Below are 21,169 nucleotides of genomic sequence, written 5' to 3'. Positions count from 1 at the left end.
TTAACACAAGCAGTGCACATATTTCTTCAAAACAGCACTGGAAATATACAAAGATGCAAATCTAGCCTGCCACCTTTTGTTACTTAAGAGACAAAGAACACTTGTTCAGCTAAAAAATGCTGCTGGCATGCTGCAGAACAAAGCCTTTCTTGTATCAGTCGCCAGGCAAACTAAATTTGGAAACCCCTGCTGCAGCGAATGCCCAGGAAGTCAACCACATCACTCAGTTGACATGCAGGGGGAGCTGCAGAGGTGCATCTGAAGCTCTTAACCCACCTTTTTCCTGTCCATTGCTGCTAAGCCCATTCACAACAGTTTTTGCAACATCAATTTCTTTGTGTTCTGCAAGACAAACAAAGAAACAGATTATTTCTGGGTTAAAGTATTTGCAACTGAATTTAACATCGGACTATGCTATGGGTCAGAGCTACTGATTCAGGAGCTAGGAATTATTCCTACTGTCTCAGGAGATGTTGCTTGGAGACAGATCTCCCTTGGATGACAGCTCTGTTTTGCCTTCCTCTTCGCCTACTTGGACTGCAGCCTCTTTTAAACGGGGACTCTCTCTATACGTGCACATTGCACCCAGCTCAGTGGTGTTCCAGCTCTGAATGGGACATGCACATTCTAGCACAGAAAAAGCAAATACTCTTCACTATTGCATCAGCCAGATGTGTGTAGAAACCCAAAGATAATGGAGCTGGCCCGCAATCCCCAGTATTCAAGCTGCATGCTGCATTATGGCACTCCGGACTGCTTTGCAATTTCCCAATAACTACTGACTTTGGGGCCCAAGGGGAACGAGGAGAACGGCCACCTTTTGCTACAAGTATCTTTCACACTGAAGCCTTGCTTCTTAAAGCTGATGGGATAACTCTTTTGCACCACTTCAAATATGAGATTTGAAGGAAATTTAATGTGAAATCCAGCTTAATGAGAAAACATTTGCTGAACTCAGGGCCAATATAAAGATCACAATGTTCTCTATGGAAAAAGAGAGATGTGAGCCTGCAGGGTCCTCAGCTGACATGAATAAAACTGGCTTTTGTGAATTCAGAGAAACACAGAAGACAATGCTGGAAAGAACCTGCAAAAGTCATCTAATGCTCTATTCCTGACCCACGGCAGAAACAACTCTACCTCTGTCATTGCTGACAAACATTTGCCTAAACAGTTCCTACCAACTTATGGTATTACCCTAGAGCAGTCTACTCCAGTGTTTTACAAGCTGTAAGTCTTAGCAACTTTTAATTCAAATTCCCAGATCGTGTTTTTCAGACTTCTGATTAGTTTTCTATAATTCCTCTAGGCTGTCTCCAAATGGTTCATGTTTTTATCAAAATGTGGTGCTAAACATTGGACATGATACCCCCGCTGAAACATGATAAAGTGCTAAAATCAGTCGAGAATATTATTCCATGGGTCCTACATATGGCATTTCAGTATGGTGTCTGCTTTAGTTTTTCACTGTGGCTTGCCTGTTACCTAGACAAGCCCAGCAGTTTTACTCTTGCCAAATAGCCCCATTTCCTCTTCCCTTGTTTTTGTTTGAGCAGCTGATTTTTCTTGTCCAGATGTCAAATTTTGCATTCACCACTACTAAAACATACCCAATTCTTTCAGATCTTTTATTTTTTCAAGTAGTCACAATAATTTTGAATTCTAATCTTGTATTACAAAGTAAAAGAAGCTGAAGGGACCTACCTTGTCTCAAAATATTTCTAGTTATTTGAGCTTTATAAGCCAAATTAACACAGCAAAGGTCAATCTAGGACACTATTTATTAAGAAGCCACCCCATTCTTTCTCCAATAGTTAAGTTCCCTGAGATTTTCCTCAGAGAGCTGCAGCACCTCTCTTATGAGAAAGGGCTGAGAGAGCTGGTGTTGTTCAGCATGGCAAAGAAAAAGCTTCAGGGAGACCTTATAGTAGCCTTGCAGTACCTGAAGAGGGTTTACAATAAAGCTGGAGAGGGACTCTTTATCAGGGAGTGTAGTGATAGGACATGGGATACCAGCTTTAAACTTAAAAGAGGGGAGATTTAGATTAGATGTTAGTAGCAAATCCTTTACTCCACAGGCGGTAAGGCACTAGAACAGGTTGCCCAGAGATGTTGTGGATGCCCAATCCCTGGAGGTGTTTGAGGCCAGGTTGGATAGGGCCCTGGACAACCCGACCTAGTGGGTGGCATCCCTGCCTGAGGCAAGGTGGTTGGAACTAGATGGTCTATAAGGTCCCTTCCAACCCAAACCATTCTGTGATGCCAGGGCTTTGCCTGCCAAGATACAGAAGAAGAATAAAAGAATATAAAGAGGTAGGCTAATGATTGCAAATAGAAAATAACAGACTTACCAGAGCTCATTGTGGCAGAGGGACTTGCCCTTTTCACTTCTGGATTTTGTTTATCTCTGTTTAAAGTGAAAGACAGAATGGTTAATTTCTTTCATGCCTGCCCAGGCAGTAGTAGATATGATGCTGAACAATCATTACAAAAGTCAAGGTAAGAATTGTAGTTTCATCAAGAAATTTAGTTCAAAACCCAAACGAATTTATGTCAGTCAGCAGTTACAATTTTTATTCATAATCATCAGAAACTGATGAGTATTTCCACCCAATTAGAGGCACTACTTTCAAACCTTAAAGTGAATCCTCAACACCAAATCATGAGATACTGATTAAAGCATAAGTCTATATATGGAAAATTACAAGTCTGGTTAGCTTCTAACATATGAAGTGTATCACTTTCAGGGAGAAAAAAAAAATCCATAGTGAGACCATCTTTAAGCTAAAACCCTCAGCTTAGGCCACTGCCAGATTTCAAGACAATCTGCTGCTCATATCAAAGTCAGCCTCTCCTCTGGAAGATGTTACAGTGAAGAAGAAACATTTGTAGAAATGCATATTAACTTCTGTGCTAACCATTTCCAGTCCTGCAGTGCTACTGGTATCTTTAGGAACAAACTCCAGTACGTGAAACTTAAAATTAGAAGCTTTAATCCTCCTGGAACCAAAGGCAATGAAATCACCAACCCGAGAGGAAAAACGATCAGCCTGGGACTGGAAAAGTCAATTTTCAGTCCTGAGAAACTACAGGGGACAACTGTGGAGCCTATTCTTACCCAGTACCCACTCCAAGCAGGATTTGATGTGTGCAACCTAACAGCTTTCACAGCATCACACTGTTGATGTTAGTCTCGACAGTGAAAGAACAGCATGTCTACAAAACATGTCTATGTTTGCCAGGATGTCTTAACTCTCTAAAGGTCCTAGAGACCCTTTCATTTTGACTTCAAAAAACAAAAAAAAAAAAAAAAAAAAAAAAAAGCACTAAAGAGAGCAAGAGTGACTCCAGGTAGTTAAATGCATCCCAGGGCATGAATAGGAGTAGGTATCACAAGCCGTGCAATCGTGCATAACCAAAAGACACTAATCTGTGAAACATGGGAGAAAGGGGATACAACACCTTCCCCACCTTCTCTCCTTCCAAGCTGCTAAGAAGCTGAAGAAGAGAATTGGAGATACTTGTTTTCCTGTTACTAGAACTGGAATCAACAATACAGCATTGTAAGAGATAGAAATTGTCTTCAGGGAAGTAAATTTGCCCTTTTGCCTGAAATCCCCCCATTCTTATCCAGTATTCATTTTGTATCAGCCAGAGTACAATGTGCATGTTCAACAGATACTCAAAAAGGAAAGTAAAGAAAATTAAACAAACAGATATAGTAACGGCCTAGTCTGTAAAACTAGCCAACACCTGGGCTCCACGCACGTCACTCTAGGAAGAGCTACCAACACTGAATTATTTTATTCATTAAAATATCCACATAAGATATATATTGTGGGCCAGGGAAGGCTCAGCAAGACACAGCCAACTTGAAGCTGATCCCACCGGAACACAGTGTGGGTTCAGGGAGTACAGTCTCAAACCACCTGAACAGAAACTTAAAGGCCCGCTGCCCTACTTCGTCTGCCAATACAGGATCTGTCTTTGGTTTCTACCAACCATATGCTGGGTACAGCAGGCACAGCACAGCCAGCTGGCTGAGGGAAGTGATTGTCCTGGTGCAACCTCACCTGGAGCACTGTGTGCAGTTTTGGGCACCGCAGTATAAAATTATCAGTCAGTGTCAAAATAAGGGCTACAAGGATGGTGAAGGATCTAGATAGCAAAATGTATGTGAAGTGGTTGAAGTCACTTCGCTTGTTCAGCCTAGAGCAGAGGAGACTGAAGGAGACTGAGGAGAGGCCAAAAAACCCCACACCTATAAACCTCAATTATTTCACCTTAGAAGAACAAACTACTTTCTCATAAAAAGTGATCTGAGATTAAAAATAAAGTTGCATTTAAAGAAATAAGCTTTCTAAAATTAAATGAAGGTGTACAAACTCATTGGTACTAGATGCAGAAAAATGATTTTTCTACATATCCCCATGCTTACTAGTGATTTCAGAATTCAGTTAAAATAACAAGCATTCAGTGTTCATTAACTGTGAAACCAATCAGCATTGCTCAAGCACTCCAGTGAGTGCACACTTAACACAGGTTCCCATACAAAGAATGGATTCAGAGGGCTGGGGAGTACCATAAGCAATCCAGAGTGCTTCAACTCCTGTAACTCCAGAGGTTCAGTTTTAAAGTTGATTTTAAAGTTGATTTAGGTCACTTGCAGTTCTTTGTGCAGATTCACTGCACACAGGTAGAAATACCTGCTGTTTAGATTGAAGAAATTATGGTGCATGTTTGAAGTTGAGAACATGCCTCAGTGCCTTTTTGCATCAGGACACAGAGTTATTCCTACTTGTCTCCCACATGCTTAACCTAAACCACACACTGAAGTGCTGTTACATCCACGTTGTATTTTATGGAGTAGCCTAAGGCCGCTCTTGGGACCAGACATATGGTTCAGACAGAGCACATCTGGCTCCATGGCCCCCACAAAGTGCTGCCCTCTAGCACCTGGGGATGTACACACAAGGTCAGTGCTCTGCGAGTATTTGGGTGGTGCATCCTTGGGCAAAGCATCTCTGCCAGGTTAGCCAGACAGCCTGCCCACGGGCTGCAAAAGGGATGGATCTGGAAGCATGTGCTGCTCCCAATTGTTCTAGAGAACTTCCTGTAGACACAGCCAAGCCAGTCCCATAGACATGGGCAGTATGCTCACCCACACCTCGTAACCGAGCCATTCAAAAGGAACCAGAAACAGATCCCTCGTGTCAGTCTTAGAAACTGAAAACTGGTACTGCCAGATCACACAAAACAAAAACCAAACCACACACACACAAAATCACCCAAGTATCTCCTTCCAGCTCCCTGACGTAACCAGCAGTCCCCTGTCTCCTTGCCAGGCTTTCATGCCTTTCCTGAAATATGACAGATGTAGCAACAACGGTTTCAAAGCTGCAAACATTCAAAACACAATGAAAGGTAATGAATTCCTAAGGGCATATGCCAGCGACTGTAGTCCTGAAGATGCCAGTGTCTGTACTTAATGTCCACCAGCTCCTTGCCAGTTCCCTCGTACATCTAGGCAGATGTTCAACGGCTCCTTCCTCCCTTTCACCCCAGCACATTTCTCCGAAGGCTGCAGCTCCTTCCCTACTTGGTGTGGAAACACAGCACAGCGGATTTAGAGCCCTATTTAGGAGGAATGCAGATAAGTGGTGACTACTGCTGTGCAACATGTCTCTGGATTATCTCACATGCTCTAAACATTCAAGTACTCCCCCTGCAATGGCCAGAGGTAACAAACAGCTCATTAATAGTCCCAAGTAAGGACACACGCTCTTAAGTCACTGGTATCTCAGCTAAGAGTCACAGGCGGTGGTTATTTTCGGTGGTCTAATGTACATGTGGGGAAGAGTAATTTCCTTTGGTTTCTACTCTTGTTACTGATAGCTTTGATGACTTGCTTAAGATTTAAAAACAATTGCTAACCACAAGCATTCAAGATTTACCAGACAGGCCCCTTAAATCCCTGAGACTCAGACTCCTATGTTAGCTTCTCAGTTTTGAGTTTTTATATTTGCAAAAGTTTCTCTCCGTGTACAAGAGCTTTGAGAGTTTAGTGCTGCATTTAAAAGGAAAAAAAAATCTTATCTATAAATAATCTATGAGATAAGGCTTTTAGGAAAATGAGAGACTTTCAGACTTAAGGGAGGATTGGCAATCACAAAAACTCGTCAGATTTTGTACATCACTGATGGCACTCAGTCTTTTAGTCCCTGGCTCAGACCCTTTCTCACATTGTCACCAGTGTTTCTGATCCAGATGCTCTGCTCAACCAGCTGTGCTGGCAACATGGGTTCCCAAAGCTGGAAAGAAGGCAAAGGGCTGTGCTGCTGCCAGTGTCTCCTACCAGGAGGTTCTGTTTAAAGAAAGTCTCTGGAAAGTACATCTCTGCTCCACCTCTCACACTCTGTCATGTGAAATGTGGCAATAGAAAATAACTAGCATCTAATAGGCAGCTGCAGGTTAACCCATGCAATCATCTCTAAGTATCATTATTTTCTTATCCTGAAATAAAAGAGAAACATGTTGGCTGTCATTTTTATTTTAAGAGTTAAAGAACATTCTGTCATTCCTTCAGAAGACATTATGCTCCTAAGAATAAATGCCATGAAAGGACTATGAATAAGCAGTACACAGAAGAGTCATACTGATTCTGAACAACACAGCCACCCCACACTCCTCAGCAAGTGTTAAAACAGCAAAGCGGGAGCAGCAAAGGCTCAGCTACATGAAACAAATGGCAGCACTGAATGCAAGCTGAAATAGTGTGTTCTTATAAATAATTGAACTTACAGCTGTTGGAATAAACAAGCATAGCACATTTCATATGCAGAATCGCTGTCTTTTTTTATTTTTTTAATATGGTGCTTGTTTGTTTTCTTCCTAATGGGTATATCTGGGGCATGTGCCAAGTTTTGTGCAATTTAGCAGTAACATGTCACTGCATAGATAAGAAAAGTCAAATAGGAAATGTAAACCAGGAGATGTGGCTTTAAGAAATCAGATGCTTTTGAATCAAGTCATCTTCCAGTCACCAACTTCAGAGTAAACAAAATTTACCAACAACCTGAGTTGAACTGAGTTCAAGGTCACCACTTTGGAACACAGGGCAGAAAAGGATCTCCGGGGTCATCAAAGCCTACTCCCATGCTATTGCAGGCAACTGTGTCATACAATCCTGGGCAGGAACATTTCAAGTTCCAGCTTGAAACTGGTAACATGGCCTGCCTCCACAACTCCTTTCTTGTAGCTGGAACAAAGTTTCTGACTTGCAGCCTAAATTTAGTTTACAAACAGCTAGCACTCCACTGTTTTGCATGAACATTGTTTTTCTGTTTCAGTAGCACGTGTGCTCCCCTCTCCATGCATTTTCAGAAAGAGATCGCACCTCAGAGCCTTCATTTCACAAACCCATAAACAAATGTTTCCAAAGCAACTGGTCTGCATGTTGTCATCCAGCTCATTAAAATCTAGTAAACAGCAGTAGGTTTTAAAAGGTTGGCAGTCCAAACCCTAAACTCTGCTTAATATCACAGAATCAGAGCAAAGCCTACAGCTGGCACGCCCAAGAGCTGAAAAGGCAAGGTTTAAAATGCAGATCAGCTTCTTTGGTCCACTCTAATTCTGGCCTGCCTACTAGACACAGCTCTACGATCAGTGCTAGTTCAGACAGTGACTTGATGTCTACAGGGACCTCCCTTGTAAAGAAACAGACTGGAAAAATTTCATCAGCTGCTGAACCCTCATTAAGTGATGAGGGCTTATACCTGCAGGGTTTCGGGGCTCAAAGGTGGCTCCTGCTTGAGTGAGCCATCAGCCTTCTGCTCAGCCACAGATCCAGGGCTTGTAAAACAGCAGTCCAGAGGGTTGTTTGGCACAGAGGAGACAAATGAGTAACTTGACATGCAGTGGGTCACTGGTTCCCTCTGAATAAGTTAACCGCTCTTATCAGCAGCTTTCCAGTCAAAAACATTTCTTCTTATGACAATAGGTTTTTAAATGCGCTGTAACTGGGCTTCGACTTCCTCCTGAGTCTGCCATGACCACCCTTTATTTTTTGTATTTTGTGGCTGAGATCACAGTGACATTAGCTGCAGCCTGGGCATCATCTGTGCCTACTAAAGAAACAAATGCTTTTGTGTCACACCTATATGCCCAAGCAGCTCATAGTACATCACAGATTCAGACAGAAAAAAAAAAAACTGGAATATTTTAAAGTCTTGTACTCATTTTAGCAGGAGATTCAAGGCACGGCATCTGAGAACATTAGAAATGGGCTTTTCTGCTCAGATTTATCTGTGATAAGTATGCTAACACCTCATGTGCAGCCTGTGCATGGGAACTCTGGGCACAGCTCTCAGATTGCCAGCTCCAGAGGGAAAGCAGCAAATGATTTAACAGCCTGCCACAACCTGGGACAGTTCAGGACACTTAACTGAGTCACAGGAATTCAAGCAGGGCACATGTAACTACTGAAACTGCAATTTACAGTTAATAATGGGAAATTAATTCAGTGCCAGATTTACCTTTCTGCAAAAGGGAAATCTTTTGGGCAATCTGCAGTGACCACACCTAGCCACGAGGATGCTGGTTTTACACTTCAGCTGGAAGAAACAGAAGGTTCATTGAGTTCCATCTGGTTTGAGACCGATTGTACGCTCTGTGCAGCTGGGGTGCTGTGTGCTGCGCTCAGCTCTGTGTACACCTCTGATATGGGGCCACTTGGGTTTGTTTATTTACAGCAATTGTTCAGCAGAGACACAAGTTCCAGAAGCCCTAATTATGTATAACAATGGATCTATTCAGCCAACCACAGGATGGAGGGGCACACATACACTACATCGCATTTAATACAGTGAATGGCATTCTGTAAATACAATTAATTAGATCATCTAAACAACATCCAGCAGCTTCCCTTGCATGGTTTTGTATAGTAAAGACTACAATGGCTGTTTTCACTGCTGTCATATGCTCCCAAACAGTGAAGTAGTAAATAAGTGGAAGTTGCATTAAGTAGAAATATCAATTAGAGACTGACTAGTGTCTCAAAGTTCAGATCCACACTAGCCTATTTTTTTGTGAGATGTTTGTAGAGGAAAGATTCTTGTGTGTCTCAGACATATAAAGCAGATAACTTTAATACTACAGATCACCCTATACAAACCCAGATACGTTCTGGGATTCCTAGTTGTGTAAGGCAGAAGAGTTGCACTGGTATTGAATGCTCACACTGGCACCCATATCGAACAATTTTTACTCCCAACCTCTGCTCACACCAGCTGTTTTCAAGCTCTGCACAAACAAACACTAAGCTACACCTTGCAAGCCATATAGCTGATGCTCCTATTACACACATAGGGAAGATTCAAGCCTCTTCACGCAATATCTGAAATTAACTGAGCCAGCACAGTGCAAACAAGGTGTGTGTGTATCAGTTGTACAGGTGTTTTACGATGGCTTTAGAATAAGCAAAACCAGATTGAAAGTTGCTCTCATATAAACACAACTGCAATGATCTCCGAGAAACCACAGGAAAAGCTAAGTTTAGGCTATGCATAAGGGGACTTGGGCATACCCCACTTCCACCTATAGCCCTGTCAGAGGTGCACTAGAAGTTAGACAGGGTCATTCTCCTTAGCTTTTGCCAAGCTGAAGGCATTGCTACTCAGGAAAAATTCCCCCAGAACCAGTTCATCTACCTGAATATCAGGCACAAAACGGTCCCAGCAAAACCCAGAAGGCTGGTCACTGTCACACATCCCAGGCCAGGCAACAAAGCCACGCCTGCCAGGGAGTCCAGGCTGAAGTCCTGGCTGGCTAACCTCACTGGACAGCACCGCCTCTAAAGCCACCTAACATGCTGGAATGGGGACACAGTGATTCCTCCTCTGCTCAGTACTGAAAATGTTGAGAGAAAACCAAACTGCTGGGTTAAGTAAGGTCTGACACTTGAAGCATCTCCAGAAGTAGCAGGATGTCACATTCCAGAAACCAAACCTCATCCTCACTTCCCTGACTCTTCCAGCCTCAGGTGACCAAGTTCCCTATTGCTGAGACTTCCACATCCATTCTCACTTTCATTTTAGCAACAGCCTTGGAATCTGTTCTCAGGAACTGCTTTCAACCACTCTTTCCCATAAAATTAGTCAGGAGAAAGATGCAAGAATTTGGGTATGGAGGTGAGGACCTGCCCGTTCCTCCAAAACAGAGCACAAGCCCATGTAAGCACAAGCCCATTTTAGATACCTCCCCTCTCTTCTCAAGCAACAACTGGAAATACCTTCGCAAACAAAAGAAGCAATTTCAAAATCAGTTAGTAGTGCCCCAACAGACCTACCCACCCACTGCATGTCAGCAGATGCCAGTGCCACGTAAAGTCCTGGGAGCTCAGCTCACAGCAGCTGCAGGAGTTCCAGCTTCAACCAACTGGGAATAAACATAGTGCCCTTACCTTGACTCAGACTTTTCAGTTAATGGTGCCATTTTCTTAGTCCCTCAATTTCACCCCATATGAGGCACTAACGAGTTAAGGAACCCTTTCACTGTGCTGCCCAGTCACTTGGCTGCAGAAGTATAACAAGAAATTTGTGGAGGCCTCTCTCCCCCTCTCTGGCACCCTTAAATACTTCGCTCCTCCTCCTCCTGTGCTTTAATTAGCCAGCTGGTTCTTAGTCACACCATCCTGTCACTAGGCTTGCTCACCAGCAGCCAACCCCCACCCAGCCTGCCTGTCACTCGCATGCCACTGTCATCATGCAAGACAGTGACTGTGCGTGGCTCCAGAGCTGGGGGTAGGAGAGAAAGTTGGGAAATGACACTCTGTGGTAGCAGGGGGACAGGAAGCGACAGGCAGACCCTGAAGAAATACTTGATTAAAGCACAGGGGAAGTACTTGAAAAAGCACTTTAATAACCAGGGAGCGTCTGCTTGTCAAGGGAGGGGTATTTTCATTAGCACTAGACATGACAGATCTTATTTCAATGGGTTGGAGCTGAAGGGTCAGCTAAAGTTTCCACACTTGGCAGCCCAGATTTGTCGCATAAACACCTCACGTGACACAAACTAATCACTTGCATGGCTACTAGATACTGTACAATGCCCACCCCACGGGGCATTAGCAACCTTTTGAGCCATAAGCTGTACTAGGATGTCCAAGGGTGGAACAACCCCACCACAGCACAGCCTGGCTCCCCCTTAGCCCAATGCACACGCTGCAGGGGAAGCGGTGCCAGCTCTCAGGAGGGCAAGGGACTCTCTGCCTCTTGGTGAGGATGCTGTGGTAGCAGCACAGCATCATCTCTCCTTCCACAGCAAACATCCACAGAACAAGTAACCGAGAACAGGACCTCCTGAAACCAGAACTTAGAGTTTGGTTCATGCAAGGCCAATTGGTAGTTTGATAAGGGAAGTAATTTGAAGGAGAGCCCCAGATCTCTCAGTACTGTCTTTGTCACCAGACCACAGCACCCAGAGCTTCAAGCACTGCAGGCTTTTGTGACTGACACTCCAGAGTCTTTGCCTGCAGCCTGTCTCCAGATATTGATGGCTCAAACATGCATGTACAGGCACTGATCTGTTGCCAAACTTAGGAATTGGAAAAAAACGTACTGAAAATCACTGCAAGGCAGGCAGCTCAGCACTCAAGACCTAAAAAGCAACACTGATGGCAAGAGTTGCTGATAGCAGAACACAGAGCAAAGGCTGCTACACTTACTGTACCTTTAGACTCCCAGTAAAGTGTTAGTGAAGGACACAGAACAAAGGTCTCCAAATACCCATGCACATAAACCCCTACCAATGTGTTGTGAAATGCTGACTGAGATTCTGATATTCAACACAAGATGTTCTTTTTCCCTGTCCCCAATATACCTTTTGGTATCACAATACCTATCCCCCACCAAATGAAGCATTTATTAGCCAGTATACATGTAGGCACAGCTCTGACTCAGTGAACTGGCCAAGGGGCCAGAAGAGGCCGGGAAGTTCTACTTTATTTTTATTTATTATTTTTAAAGACCGATCCCACACCTCAATGTGACCATGTCATTGGTAGTATCTGATTACAGAAAACAAAGGGGCTCCATGCCCATGTTTATTACCAAATCCCAAAAGACTAATGTTGGGGAGAGCTTGGATTTGGAGTTTTGGTTTCATCTACCCCGAATTCAGGTCTGAATCTAGGTTTAGGCTCCAGCCCCTTAAGTCAGGTATATTTGGTTTAGGTGGAAGAGGAAGGTTTAGACATATTTTAGACATATCAACAGTCAAAATAAAGGATGATAGAAAAAAAAAGTTTGAGTGGTCAGACCCTACTGTCCCCTCTACAAAAGTAAAAAAGAACAAAAATACAACAAAAAAACAAACTGGGGGAAAAAAAGTTGTTCTCACCAGTGAACTAGGAAAGCCAAGAAAAAAAAAAAAAAAAAACACAAAGCAAAACACTACATTCTCCAAAGTAAACTGTGCAATCATCACCAGCTTCAACTACTTGAAGCAAACTTGTTTATACAACAGTGCACAATAGGGGACCTCCCTCACTACCCAAAGATAATCTCCTTGATCTCCTCCCCAGGTCTGTTCTGGAGCCTGACCACATGAGAGTTTCTATCAGCTGGGAGCCCTGCTTGTGTGTAGCAGGGGGTTATAAACAAGCCTCTGACAGTTCGTCTTCAGTGACTGTGATTAAAGTGTCAAGAGAGCAGAAACCGTACTGTAAAATAATTCTCTCTAGTCAATGAGAGAATGGCAGCTCTGGAGAAGCAAAGTAGGGAAGGATCCAGGGGCTGGCCCAAAGTCAAATTCAGATTGGTAAATTCAGGTCAAGAATTGGGTCCAAAACACTTCTGGTCTTTGCAGGAACCAACCTAGACAGCCTTCAAGTAGCTTGGCAAGGGGAGAGGAGTTTCTGCTACAGACAAACACTTGGATGGAAAACTGAAGGACTTTCACAGAAATCGCTATTCCACATGGGTGAAGGGAGGACTGGGCAGCAAGCGCAGCACAGCCAGATGTCTTGTTCCCTGCCCCCCAGACGTCAGCCCTGACTACAAGATATAAAGCTTTACGAAGTTTTGTTGCTGTTTTACCATCAACCCCCAGCAAGAGTGTAGTATCCATTGCAATCATCCCAGAACTTAGTGCTGCACAGCCACTGCCACATTATTTCCCCACAATAACCATGGCTTTATTTCAACAGCTGAAGAAAATAGCAAAAGAGACTAAACAAGGAGGTCTTTGGCATAACAGAGACAGATACCAGTTCTAGAATGTCCTGGACCACAGCTCTAGCCCCTGGACAAGACTACCCTCATCACATCTGTTTTACTGTCACAGCCATACATAAATCCTGTCACTGGAGGGAGTGGGTTGATTCTCATTATAAGCTACCCTGGAAAGCCTGCTGCACAACTGATAGTTTGTTTTGATAAACATCATACAGCCATGCTTGCTCTTTTATGCCACCCCGATGTGCCATGGGGCTGGGTCTTCCCTGGTCAAAGAGAAACCAGGGAAAGCAGTTTAGAAAAGACAGTACTTTTGATAGATCCAGGAGATATTAAAAGTGAAAGTTTATTTGGTTCTGCAGATGGAAGACAATAGCAAACTTGCATCGTGCTCATGTTTTCAGTTCAGTTTCCTCTGAGAAACTGGGGTTTGAATTGCACAGCAAAGCTTGGCCAAAATAACACGCTGTTGCTAGAGTTACACCCAGGACCATTATCGAGCAAAATCACTCACCCGGAATCCTCGCCCTACTGGGCTGGAGGAGCTTCTGCTGAGTTACAAAACAGCCTCTCGGGTTCTGGTTAGGATAGTTTTACAGCACTTCTGCTCAGAGATGAGCCCTAGCTTGCCCCAAAGCTCCCAACACCCAGATGCCCTTGCATGTCTCAGACCTGAGCCTGAAGCCCACAGTTCAGACCTCCCCAGCTGAAAGCTAAGGGAACCAGTGCCACCACGGAATGAAACACTGCAGCCAGCAGCCCCTGCAGCCTGCCAGGCAGCTCAGTGCAATCGCACAAGGACTCAGGACGCACTTACAGCTGATCTGTGTGGCATGAAGGAGTTCAGACTATCACCAGAGACTGAGCAAGGCTCGTTGCAATGATATGTACAGGCCTTTTAGGAACCCGAGACAGGAATGTAATCTGCTAGTAGGAACAAATTTGCAAGGCAGAAGTTAAGAGCTAGCAAGAGGCCCTGATAACAGTAACCTGCGTATCAATATGGTGAAAGCAAGTAGCTGGCTGAGTGTGTAGAGCAACAGCTAGAATATTGTTTCTTACAACTGAAAAATAAAAAAGGCATAATTTGGCTTCCTTGCTGGACTGAAGAACTACGTGTCCCTTCTGGCTGTTGGAGATAAGGGACATGTTGTAAGAGTATTTAAAAAGGCCAGACTTGCTAACTGGTAGGGTTACAGCTGATCAGGATCTCAGGTCTGCAGCATCTTAAGGGAGCCTGCAGAGAGAGGCATGGCTCCTGCTGAACTGAGGACTCAGAAGGATTTGTGAAGCAATGCCTCACGCTGACACAAGCAGGGAGTGATCAGCTGTTGAGCAGCCTCCTAGCAGCAGTTTCTCCCAGATCCCACTGAGCTGCTCTCCTATTTAAACTCTCACGCATTAAAGAAAGTACAACCTTGACCATCTACCTTGAATAGTTACTGATCTCGATCCCAGCGATCATGTATAATTAAAGGCCTGCTAAATGCAACATTGCAGGAGAAAAAACAACAACAACAACAACAACAACAACAAAAAAAAACTTAGGACTCAGCTATGCTTACCCAAATCCTAAGGAAATTAGTGGTAGTTACACCATACAACCACGGAAATGTGTACCCTCACCTGCACATCAGCATCCCCCCAGCCTTTTGTACCCAACATTGCCACTTACCATTCAGGCAAAGTGGAAGCAAAAAACTTGCACTGTGATTTGTGGATTAGGCTCAGTGATCACTGGAGTGTGTGGCAAGAGAATGCAGGCTCTGATCCCCTACTGCAGAAAATGATGACACTTCTTAAAGTAAGCTTAGCTAACCAGTGTCCAGACTCCTCAATCCTTACCAACCCAACCAGCACCACATTTAATGAAAGGTACTGCTGGCTGTGAAAGTAACAGAATACAACCCAACCAATATTAAAAGCAGTGTAATAGCACTAGCTATTTACCAGTGTTATTGACCTTTGTGCTGCAGAGCTTGAATCAACATTAAGGTTGAATCAGGAGAAAATCATCTCCTACATTACATGCAAGGAAGCTTTTTTTTTTTTTTTTTTTTTTTGTAAAATCCTCTTACCTTTTTTGCAGACTCAAAATACTCAGATATTTGGCACAGTTTCCAGGCCAGCAGATGAGCTTACTGGCTATTTGAACAACAGTGATTTTGTATGTTGGTCCAGGGTAAAAAAGGAGAGGTAGAACAGTAAAGAAAGAAACTAGCAGAAGCAGCAACAAAGAAAACGCAGACTGTGCTGTCTACCTATCTCAGTATTTTCCTACAATGCATCTTCTCTGCACCCTAATAGCTAAAGACAAGTGAATATCAAATCAGACTACCCCCAGCTGGTTCACTGTTCTCCAGGAACACAACCATACAGCCAAAAGAGGCAACATGTTTTCCAGTAGAGAAGCCTGTGCATTCATGGAAACCTGGTCCCAGCAGCTCTGCCCACTGCACTTATTGAATATGTCATTAACAGAGATCCAGCCCAAAACACCAGGCTGAAGAGAAATTTGCATTTGACTCTAACTTGGCCAGCTGGCTGGAATTATTAACCAGTTACATTTGTAATGATGAAAGCTAATGAGAGGATAATCAGATTTCACAGTTCACAGCAAGTCACTGCCTTGTGGAGTTAAGAAAGGTTTAACGACCCCATCTCATTGATTCCCCTCACAAACTGGCTGCCACATAATGCTTTGAATGCATCAGTGAACTTTTATCTGTCCTCTAAGGGGAACACCTGAATATGTTTATTGAAAGTGTGTCCATGAAGAGGTTCAAGCCTAAGAGAAAAAACTAATCTTCCCCCATGCCTTCTCCACTGCTCCAATGTGTCTTGTCACAGCAGAGAAACAGCGACTGGATGACTAAGTAATGATAATGACTGCTGTTGAGTGCACTGCTGGGCTCTGATTAGATTCTTCTTGGCTTCTAAATAGATTAAAAAATAACAGCAAGAAGGCTGTTTGGAAAGGCAGGACTAGCCTATTAGTGCCAGTACAGGGCTCAGTCAAGACACTCCTGGGTCATTATGCAGAAAGTCCAGACCCTTTGCCATGGAAGCTTGGAAAGGAGTAAACAAAGATGTTGCCTATCAGGCCATGAGCTGCTCCCACAACCCTTTGTGTCAAAAAGTCCCTTAGCCCAAAAAATACAAGGAGAGCTCTGAGGCACTGAAGTTCTCATGTCCTACACTAACTACCCTGTACTGAATAAGCAAGAACTACGAGTCTATGAGCGAACTGGGAAGACATTAAGGAAAACATTTGAAACACACTGTCCCTTCTAGCATCTCTGCCTCATCAGCTCTCCATCTGTTCCCAGAAGTTCAATGGAAAACATGAAAATGCCATTTTCCTGCTTTCTACAAACTCACTTTTACTGCTCTGGTTTCTGGTGCAGCATGGCACTGTTTAAACCCCTTTTGTAGTGCAACTCAGGTAGAGCTGGTGTGATCAGCTGCCTGTAGCCAAAATAATGTTTTGTGCAACATCTTCCTCTAAGAGACAGTCAGGTGAAGTAGTGGAAAGAGGTCTTTTTGCACTTCACAGCATCCTGAATAACCTTCAGCTTTCACTTGAAGCAATGAATTAAGGAACTGAGAAAGGCAACAGCCTTTCCTGCAAGCCCTGGGAAATCCAGCCACCAGTGAGAACAGCAGCCCTTTAGCATTCGCTGCAACTGTTCTCTGCATGCACTTAATATTTTAACAGGTAGTTTCACTCTCTTTTGAGAGAAAGAAAAGGATCAACATCTAGTCTAGTCTTGGAGTTGCTTAGTAGCATTTTCCACACCTTGCTCCTCCATGTACAACAGCAAAAGATACGATTAGGATTTACCCACTGTGTTCTCCTAGGTTGCAGGTCATGGTAAAAAAAAAAATAATACAGTGCCCTAATTAGATCTTAAACAATAAATGCAAACTAGCATGGTGTATGTGTACTCTCCTGCATTCCCATAAGCTTCTGGAAAAAGGAAGAGTCAGACCGAAGAAGAGATATGAGCAACCCTTGAGAATCATAGGGTCAGTATGTATGCAACTCTGGCACAGAAATAAGCATCAGGTACAGTGTTACGTGGGGAAGGAGTCAAGATGATTGTACCAAGCTGAAGTTTGAGATCACTAGAGCACCTGTACAGAGAAACGGGAAGGGTAGAGGCAGGAGAGACTGCTCCCCCAATGCTTTCAGTCTCTTTAGAAAGTAAAAAATAAGTAGCACAAAGAAGTTGTATTTGCCGCTTCTTGGATGTGGCCCTCCCAGCCCTCACTACAATTCCAAAATATAACCACCACCATATGTTCTTGACCTAGACTAAGTCACAAAGTATCTGCTGTTTATTCTGATCCTGGTGACAACAAAGGATATCACAAGTGCAGATAACAAGTGAGAAACATATCTGAGAACATATCCAAAGATACAATAAGTAAATTAGATAAAACATCGTAGTTCCCGCAAAGATCAAATACATCCAAGAGTCACCACAAAATAGCACTTGGAGCTTGATCCTTTTTCAAGCAGTGGAGCTTTTGATTGGTCACCTACAATAACCCCAAATGATACAGTGGTGCTCTGACCAACACATAGCTTTCTGCTGCACAGCCCAAGTAGGCTGTTACTAGGAAGAAAACTCTTTCACTGCTGAAGTGAGAAAGCGATAGATACAATTTTGGTGCCCTAGGTCAGGATTAGGTGCTCCATCCCCTTCCCTTCAGGGTAACTCACCACAGTCGACGAACTCTTCAGACCCAGCTGAGAAGGATGGGATCCTCCACCAGTAACTTCCACTCCAGCTTCTCTTCACATGCAACTGTTCTGTTACAGCACATACCTACAAAAGGTAAACGGGGAGAAAAGATGAGTGCCACTGGTCCGGCTGCTCAACAAAACTACAGAGAGGTCTGTACCAAAGCAATCAGCTGTTCACAGAAATAGCATTACTTTTAGGAAAAAAAAAACCTCTACTCACTGTGCAGGAAGCACACTTAGCATAAACAGCAGGCTGCCCAGATCCACATCATAGCATCATCCCCTATGTGAGAACTGATGTTTTGGGTTGTCTCCAAGGAAGGCTGAAACCACATCCGTTTTCCTGCCTTTCTGCTGGAGATCCCCCCAAGCAGCAAGGACAGCTGAATAGCAGAAATACTCACGCCTCCCCACAACCTACAGTCTATTTACTGATGTAAATCACTGCTGATATCAGCTTAATTTAATATACTTGTTCGCAAAAATGCAGAGAAAGAGGAGTGAATGCACATCTTATTCAACTATCCCTGATTCATGAATAGGCTTGTCTGATACAGAGCCTAGGCTGGGAGTTGGGGTAGCAACAATGGTGAGATGGGAGCTCCCTGCCGCAAGGAGCAGACACCCTCAGAAAGAAGGGGAGAGGCACTAAGAAACACACATCAGTTTCTCTTCAGACATTCTTTGGTTAGGGTATACAGCTAGACAGACAACCATGGAGGCTGAATTTGCAGAGGACAAATTCCCTTTTAGCAGGTTGATGGTTACTAAATGTGACAATTTAACTCCAGTCCAGTATTAAATCTAAATGGTTAGATTTGACATTGATTTGATAGATGGCTGTGCAGCTTTATTGTTTCACTCAATAACATTAACAGCAGCCTGGCTTTAGTAAGCTGTTTTTGCAGGTCGATTTATAAGGTAAATATTGACACCACTCAACTTTACTCATGTCATTTATGGCATTGAACTAGTCAGATAGTCTCCATAGGTTTCTTCTGCACTGAATGAAGAGGGGGGTTCTCCAGTGGGCAATTCAGCCTCTCCCCCACGCTGCCTTCTTGGTACTTGCCTGTATACAATTTTATAAAGAACCTGAGGAGACCAACTGACCAAGTTACATGCCCACATTGGAAGACTAAACAAATCCCCATGTGTGCTTTAACCAAGCTCTGAGGGCAGTGGAATCACGTTTCCTTGGACAAGCAATGCAGGTCCAGATCCTCCAAGGGCCTGGTATGACACCAGCCTGTCAGCCAGTGAGCCTCGCAGGTTGGAAGTAGTCGTGACCATACAGGGTGCACATGAACATGGCACAGAGAAAACAGAAGGTGATGGTCAGAGGTAAAAAGTCAGATTGCAGCCATCTTATTTGGGAGCCATCTCAGAACATGCTCACATGGCGCCAGTAATAACTTCAAAGAAGCTCATGATTTCATTAAGGAACCACTGACATCCTGGAAGAATGAGCCTAGGAGAATCAGGACAGTTCTTCAATAAAACTGGAATAGTTCTAGGAAGACACAAGATGAAACAAATCAGAGTTTTCTGTCCAGGACAGCCTACTAATTTCTCCATCTCCAACAGGTAAAAAGGGATAGATGAAAGTACCCAAATATCTCCCGACATTAAGCAGCACACTTGATTATTTGATAGCACTGGGAAGACAGCTTCCTATAAAGCTGTCTGGAGAACGCATCAAGAGTTAACACTCCAGTTACAAGGTCAAGTCTGGTTTTGCTGTGAGACAAGGAGCTGCCATGCTGGCACAAACTGCTGTTTGTTTGCTCTTCCAACCTGACCTGTCCTTGTGAGTTGGCAAAAGGCTGAAGCTGGCCTGAGTCCCAGCTACCAAAAGCTGCCCAAAGCAGAGAATGTGTTGCTCATCACAAGGACTAGCAGCTAGGTGGAGAGGGGGAGGAGAGAATAAGCAGTACAAAAAGCAACTGATAGGATCTCCTCTGATGCTGGGAGCTGCTCTAGAGAAGGCTCCCGCCTGGCACACAGCCACGGAGCACAGGAAGATGTGGGAACACCGACTGTGGTCAGTTCAGTGTCACAGTCTTGAAGAGACAGCTCAACATTCAAAGTTCCTCCTTGGAAACGCGCCTCACATTGGCTACTGGAGAATTATTGGAAATTACTTTTGGTAAAAATCAATTTAGGATTGACAAGAAGATTGAGCTTGGACAAACACTGTGCCCACTACAGTCAGTGGCGAAACTTCCTTTCCTGCCAGTGGTAGCAAAACTAGAGAACCCAGCAGTGCAGAGATGAATTTTAACATTTTAATTCTGTTAAAACTCCAGCCGTGTTCTTGTGTTATGTGCTGTTAGAATTTGATCTCTGCTGTAACAGAGGAGTCTACTGAAGGAGTCTGCTGGAAGACTTTGCACTGAATAGTGCAAAAACTACTTGACAGATCCTGTGTGAGCAGCTGCCAGGCCCCCCAACAGCGACTGAGCCACTGGGCCAGCCACAAAAATCAGCACACAGGAGCACATAACCATGCCAGGGCTCCCACCCAGGCACTTCGAGTGTATGTGGCCACGTAAGAGGGGAGTGCTGAAATCAAGCAAACTGAGGGGAAGAAAAAAAAAAATATTTAAAACAAAAATCCAACAGTGATGGTGAAGCCTAAACACTCCTCGAGTTTACAACATTCCAATCCTTAATTCATTAAATCACTGCTGCTTATGACACACTGCAGTACAACCTCAGCTGGTCCCAGTACCCAGACAGGATTAGGGGGCATTTCACAAGACACAGGAAGGGGATAGCAGGAACAAGATGGGAATGAGCAGCAAGTACAAAAGCAGCAAGGTCCACGATTTTACAAGTGTTTCTTGAAGCTGCTCTATTCGTGCTGAGGGCTGTTACAATGCCTGATGATACCATGGTAGCGCAAAATCAAACTGTCCAGCTCTTTTTCCCTTTCTCAGATCAACAACCAGTAACCTGGCACTTCTTAAAAGGGCTGGCCACAGGCCACACTTGTTCAAACCACATCTCCATGGAGAAAGGAACACTGCCAAAAGCAGAAAGGAGAGGTGAGAAACAGGAGAAAACTATCCCAAACAGAAGCCAAGCATGACCCAGCAAGACGAGCCTATGTGAGCCCAGGTAACACCTGATCCACTGTAGACATGGACACATCCTCAGCACACTGCTATCCATTGATTTT

The 21,169-nt window shown here is 43.9% G+C and overlaps 1 protein-coding gene across 7 annotated transcripts in view; it reads right to left on the bottom strand.

Moving 5' to 3' along the window:
* The window catches only part of SORBS1 (sorbin and SH3 domain containing 1), a 163,667-nt gene that overhangs the window by 64,977 nt on the left and 77,521 nt on the right, over positions 1 to 21,169 (bottom strand). For 5 of the 7 annotated variants that reach the window (XM_084289896.1, XM_084289902.1, XM_084289901.1 and 2 more), the window contains exons 1-3: positions 10,460 to 10,610; positions 2,352 to 2,407; positions 277 to 342 (exon numbers count right to left, since the gene is read on the bottom strand). In XM_084289896.1, coding sequence (XP_084146022.1) covers positions 277 to 342; positions 2,352 to 2,407; positions 10,460 to 10,491 — 154 coding nt within the window. In that variant the 5' untranslated portion in view covers positions 10,492 to 10,610. Of the gene's footprint in view, positions 1 to 276; positions 343 to 2,351; positions 2,408 to 10,459; positions 10,611 to 17,961; positions 18,068 to 21,169 lie in introns of those variants that run through there. The other 2 variants (XM_084289898.1, XM_084289899.1) reach the window with 1 other exon arrangement.

This window comes from Netta rufina, assembly GCF_964035555.1.
Source record: "Netta rufina genome assembly, chromosome: 7".
Lineage (NCBI taxonomy): Eukaryota > Metazoa > Chordata > Aves > Anseriformes > Anatidae > Netta > Netta rufina.
The sequence above is the reverse complement of the archived record's forward strand: the minus strand, read 5'-3'. Positions and strand labels throughout refer to the sequence as shown.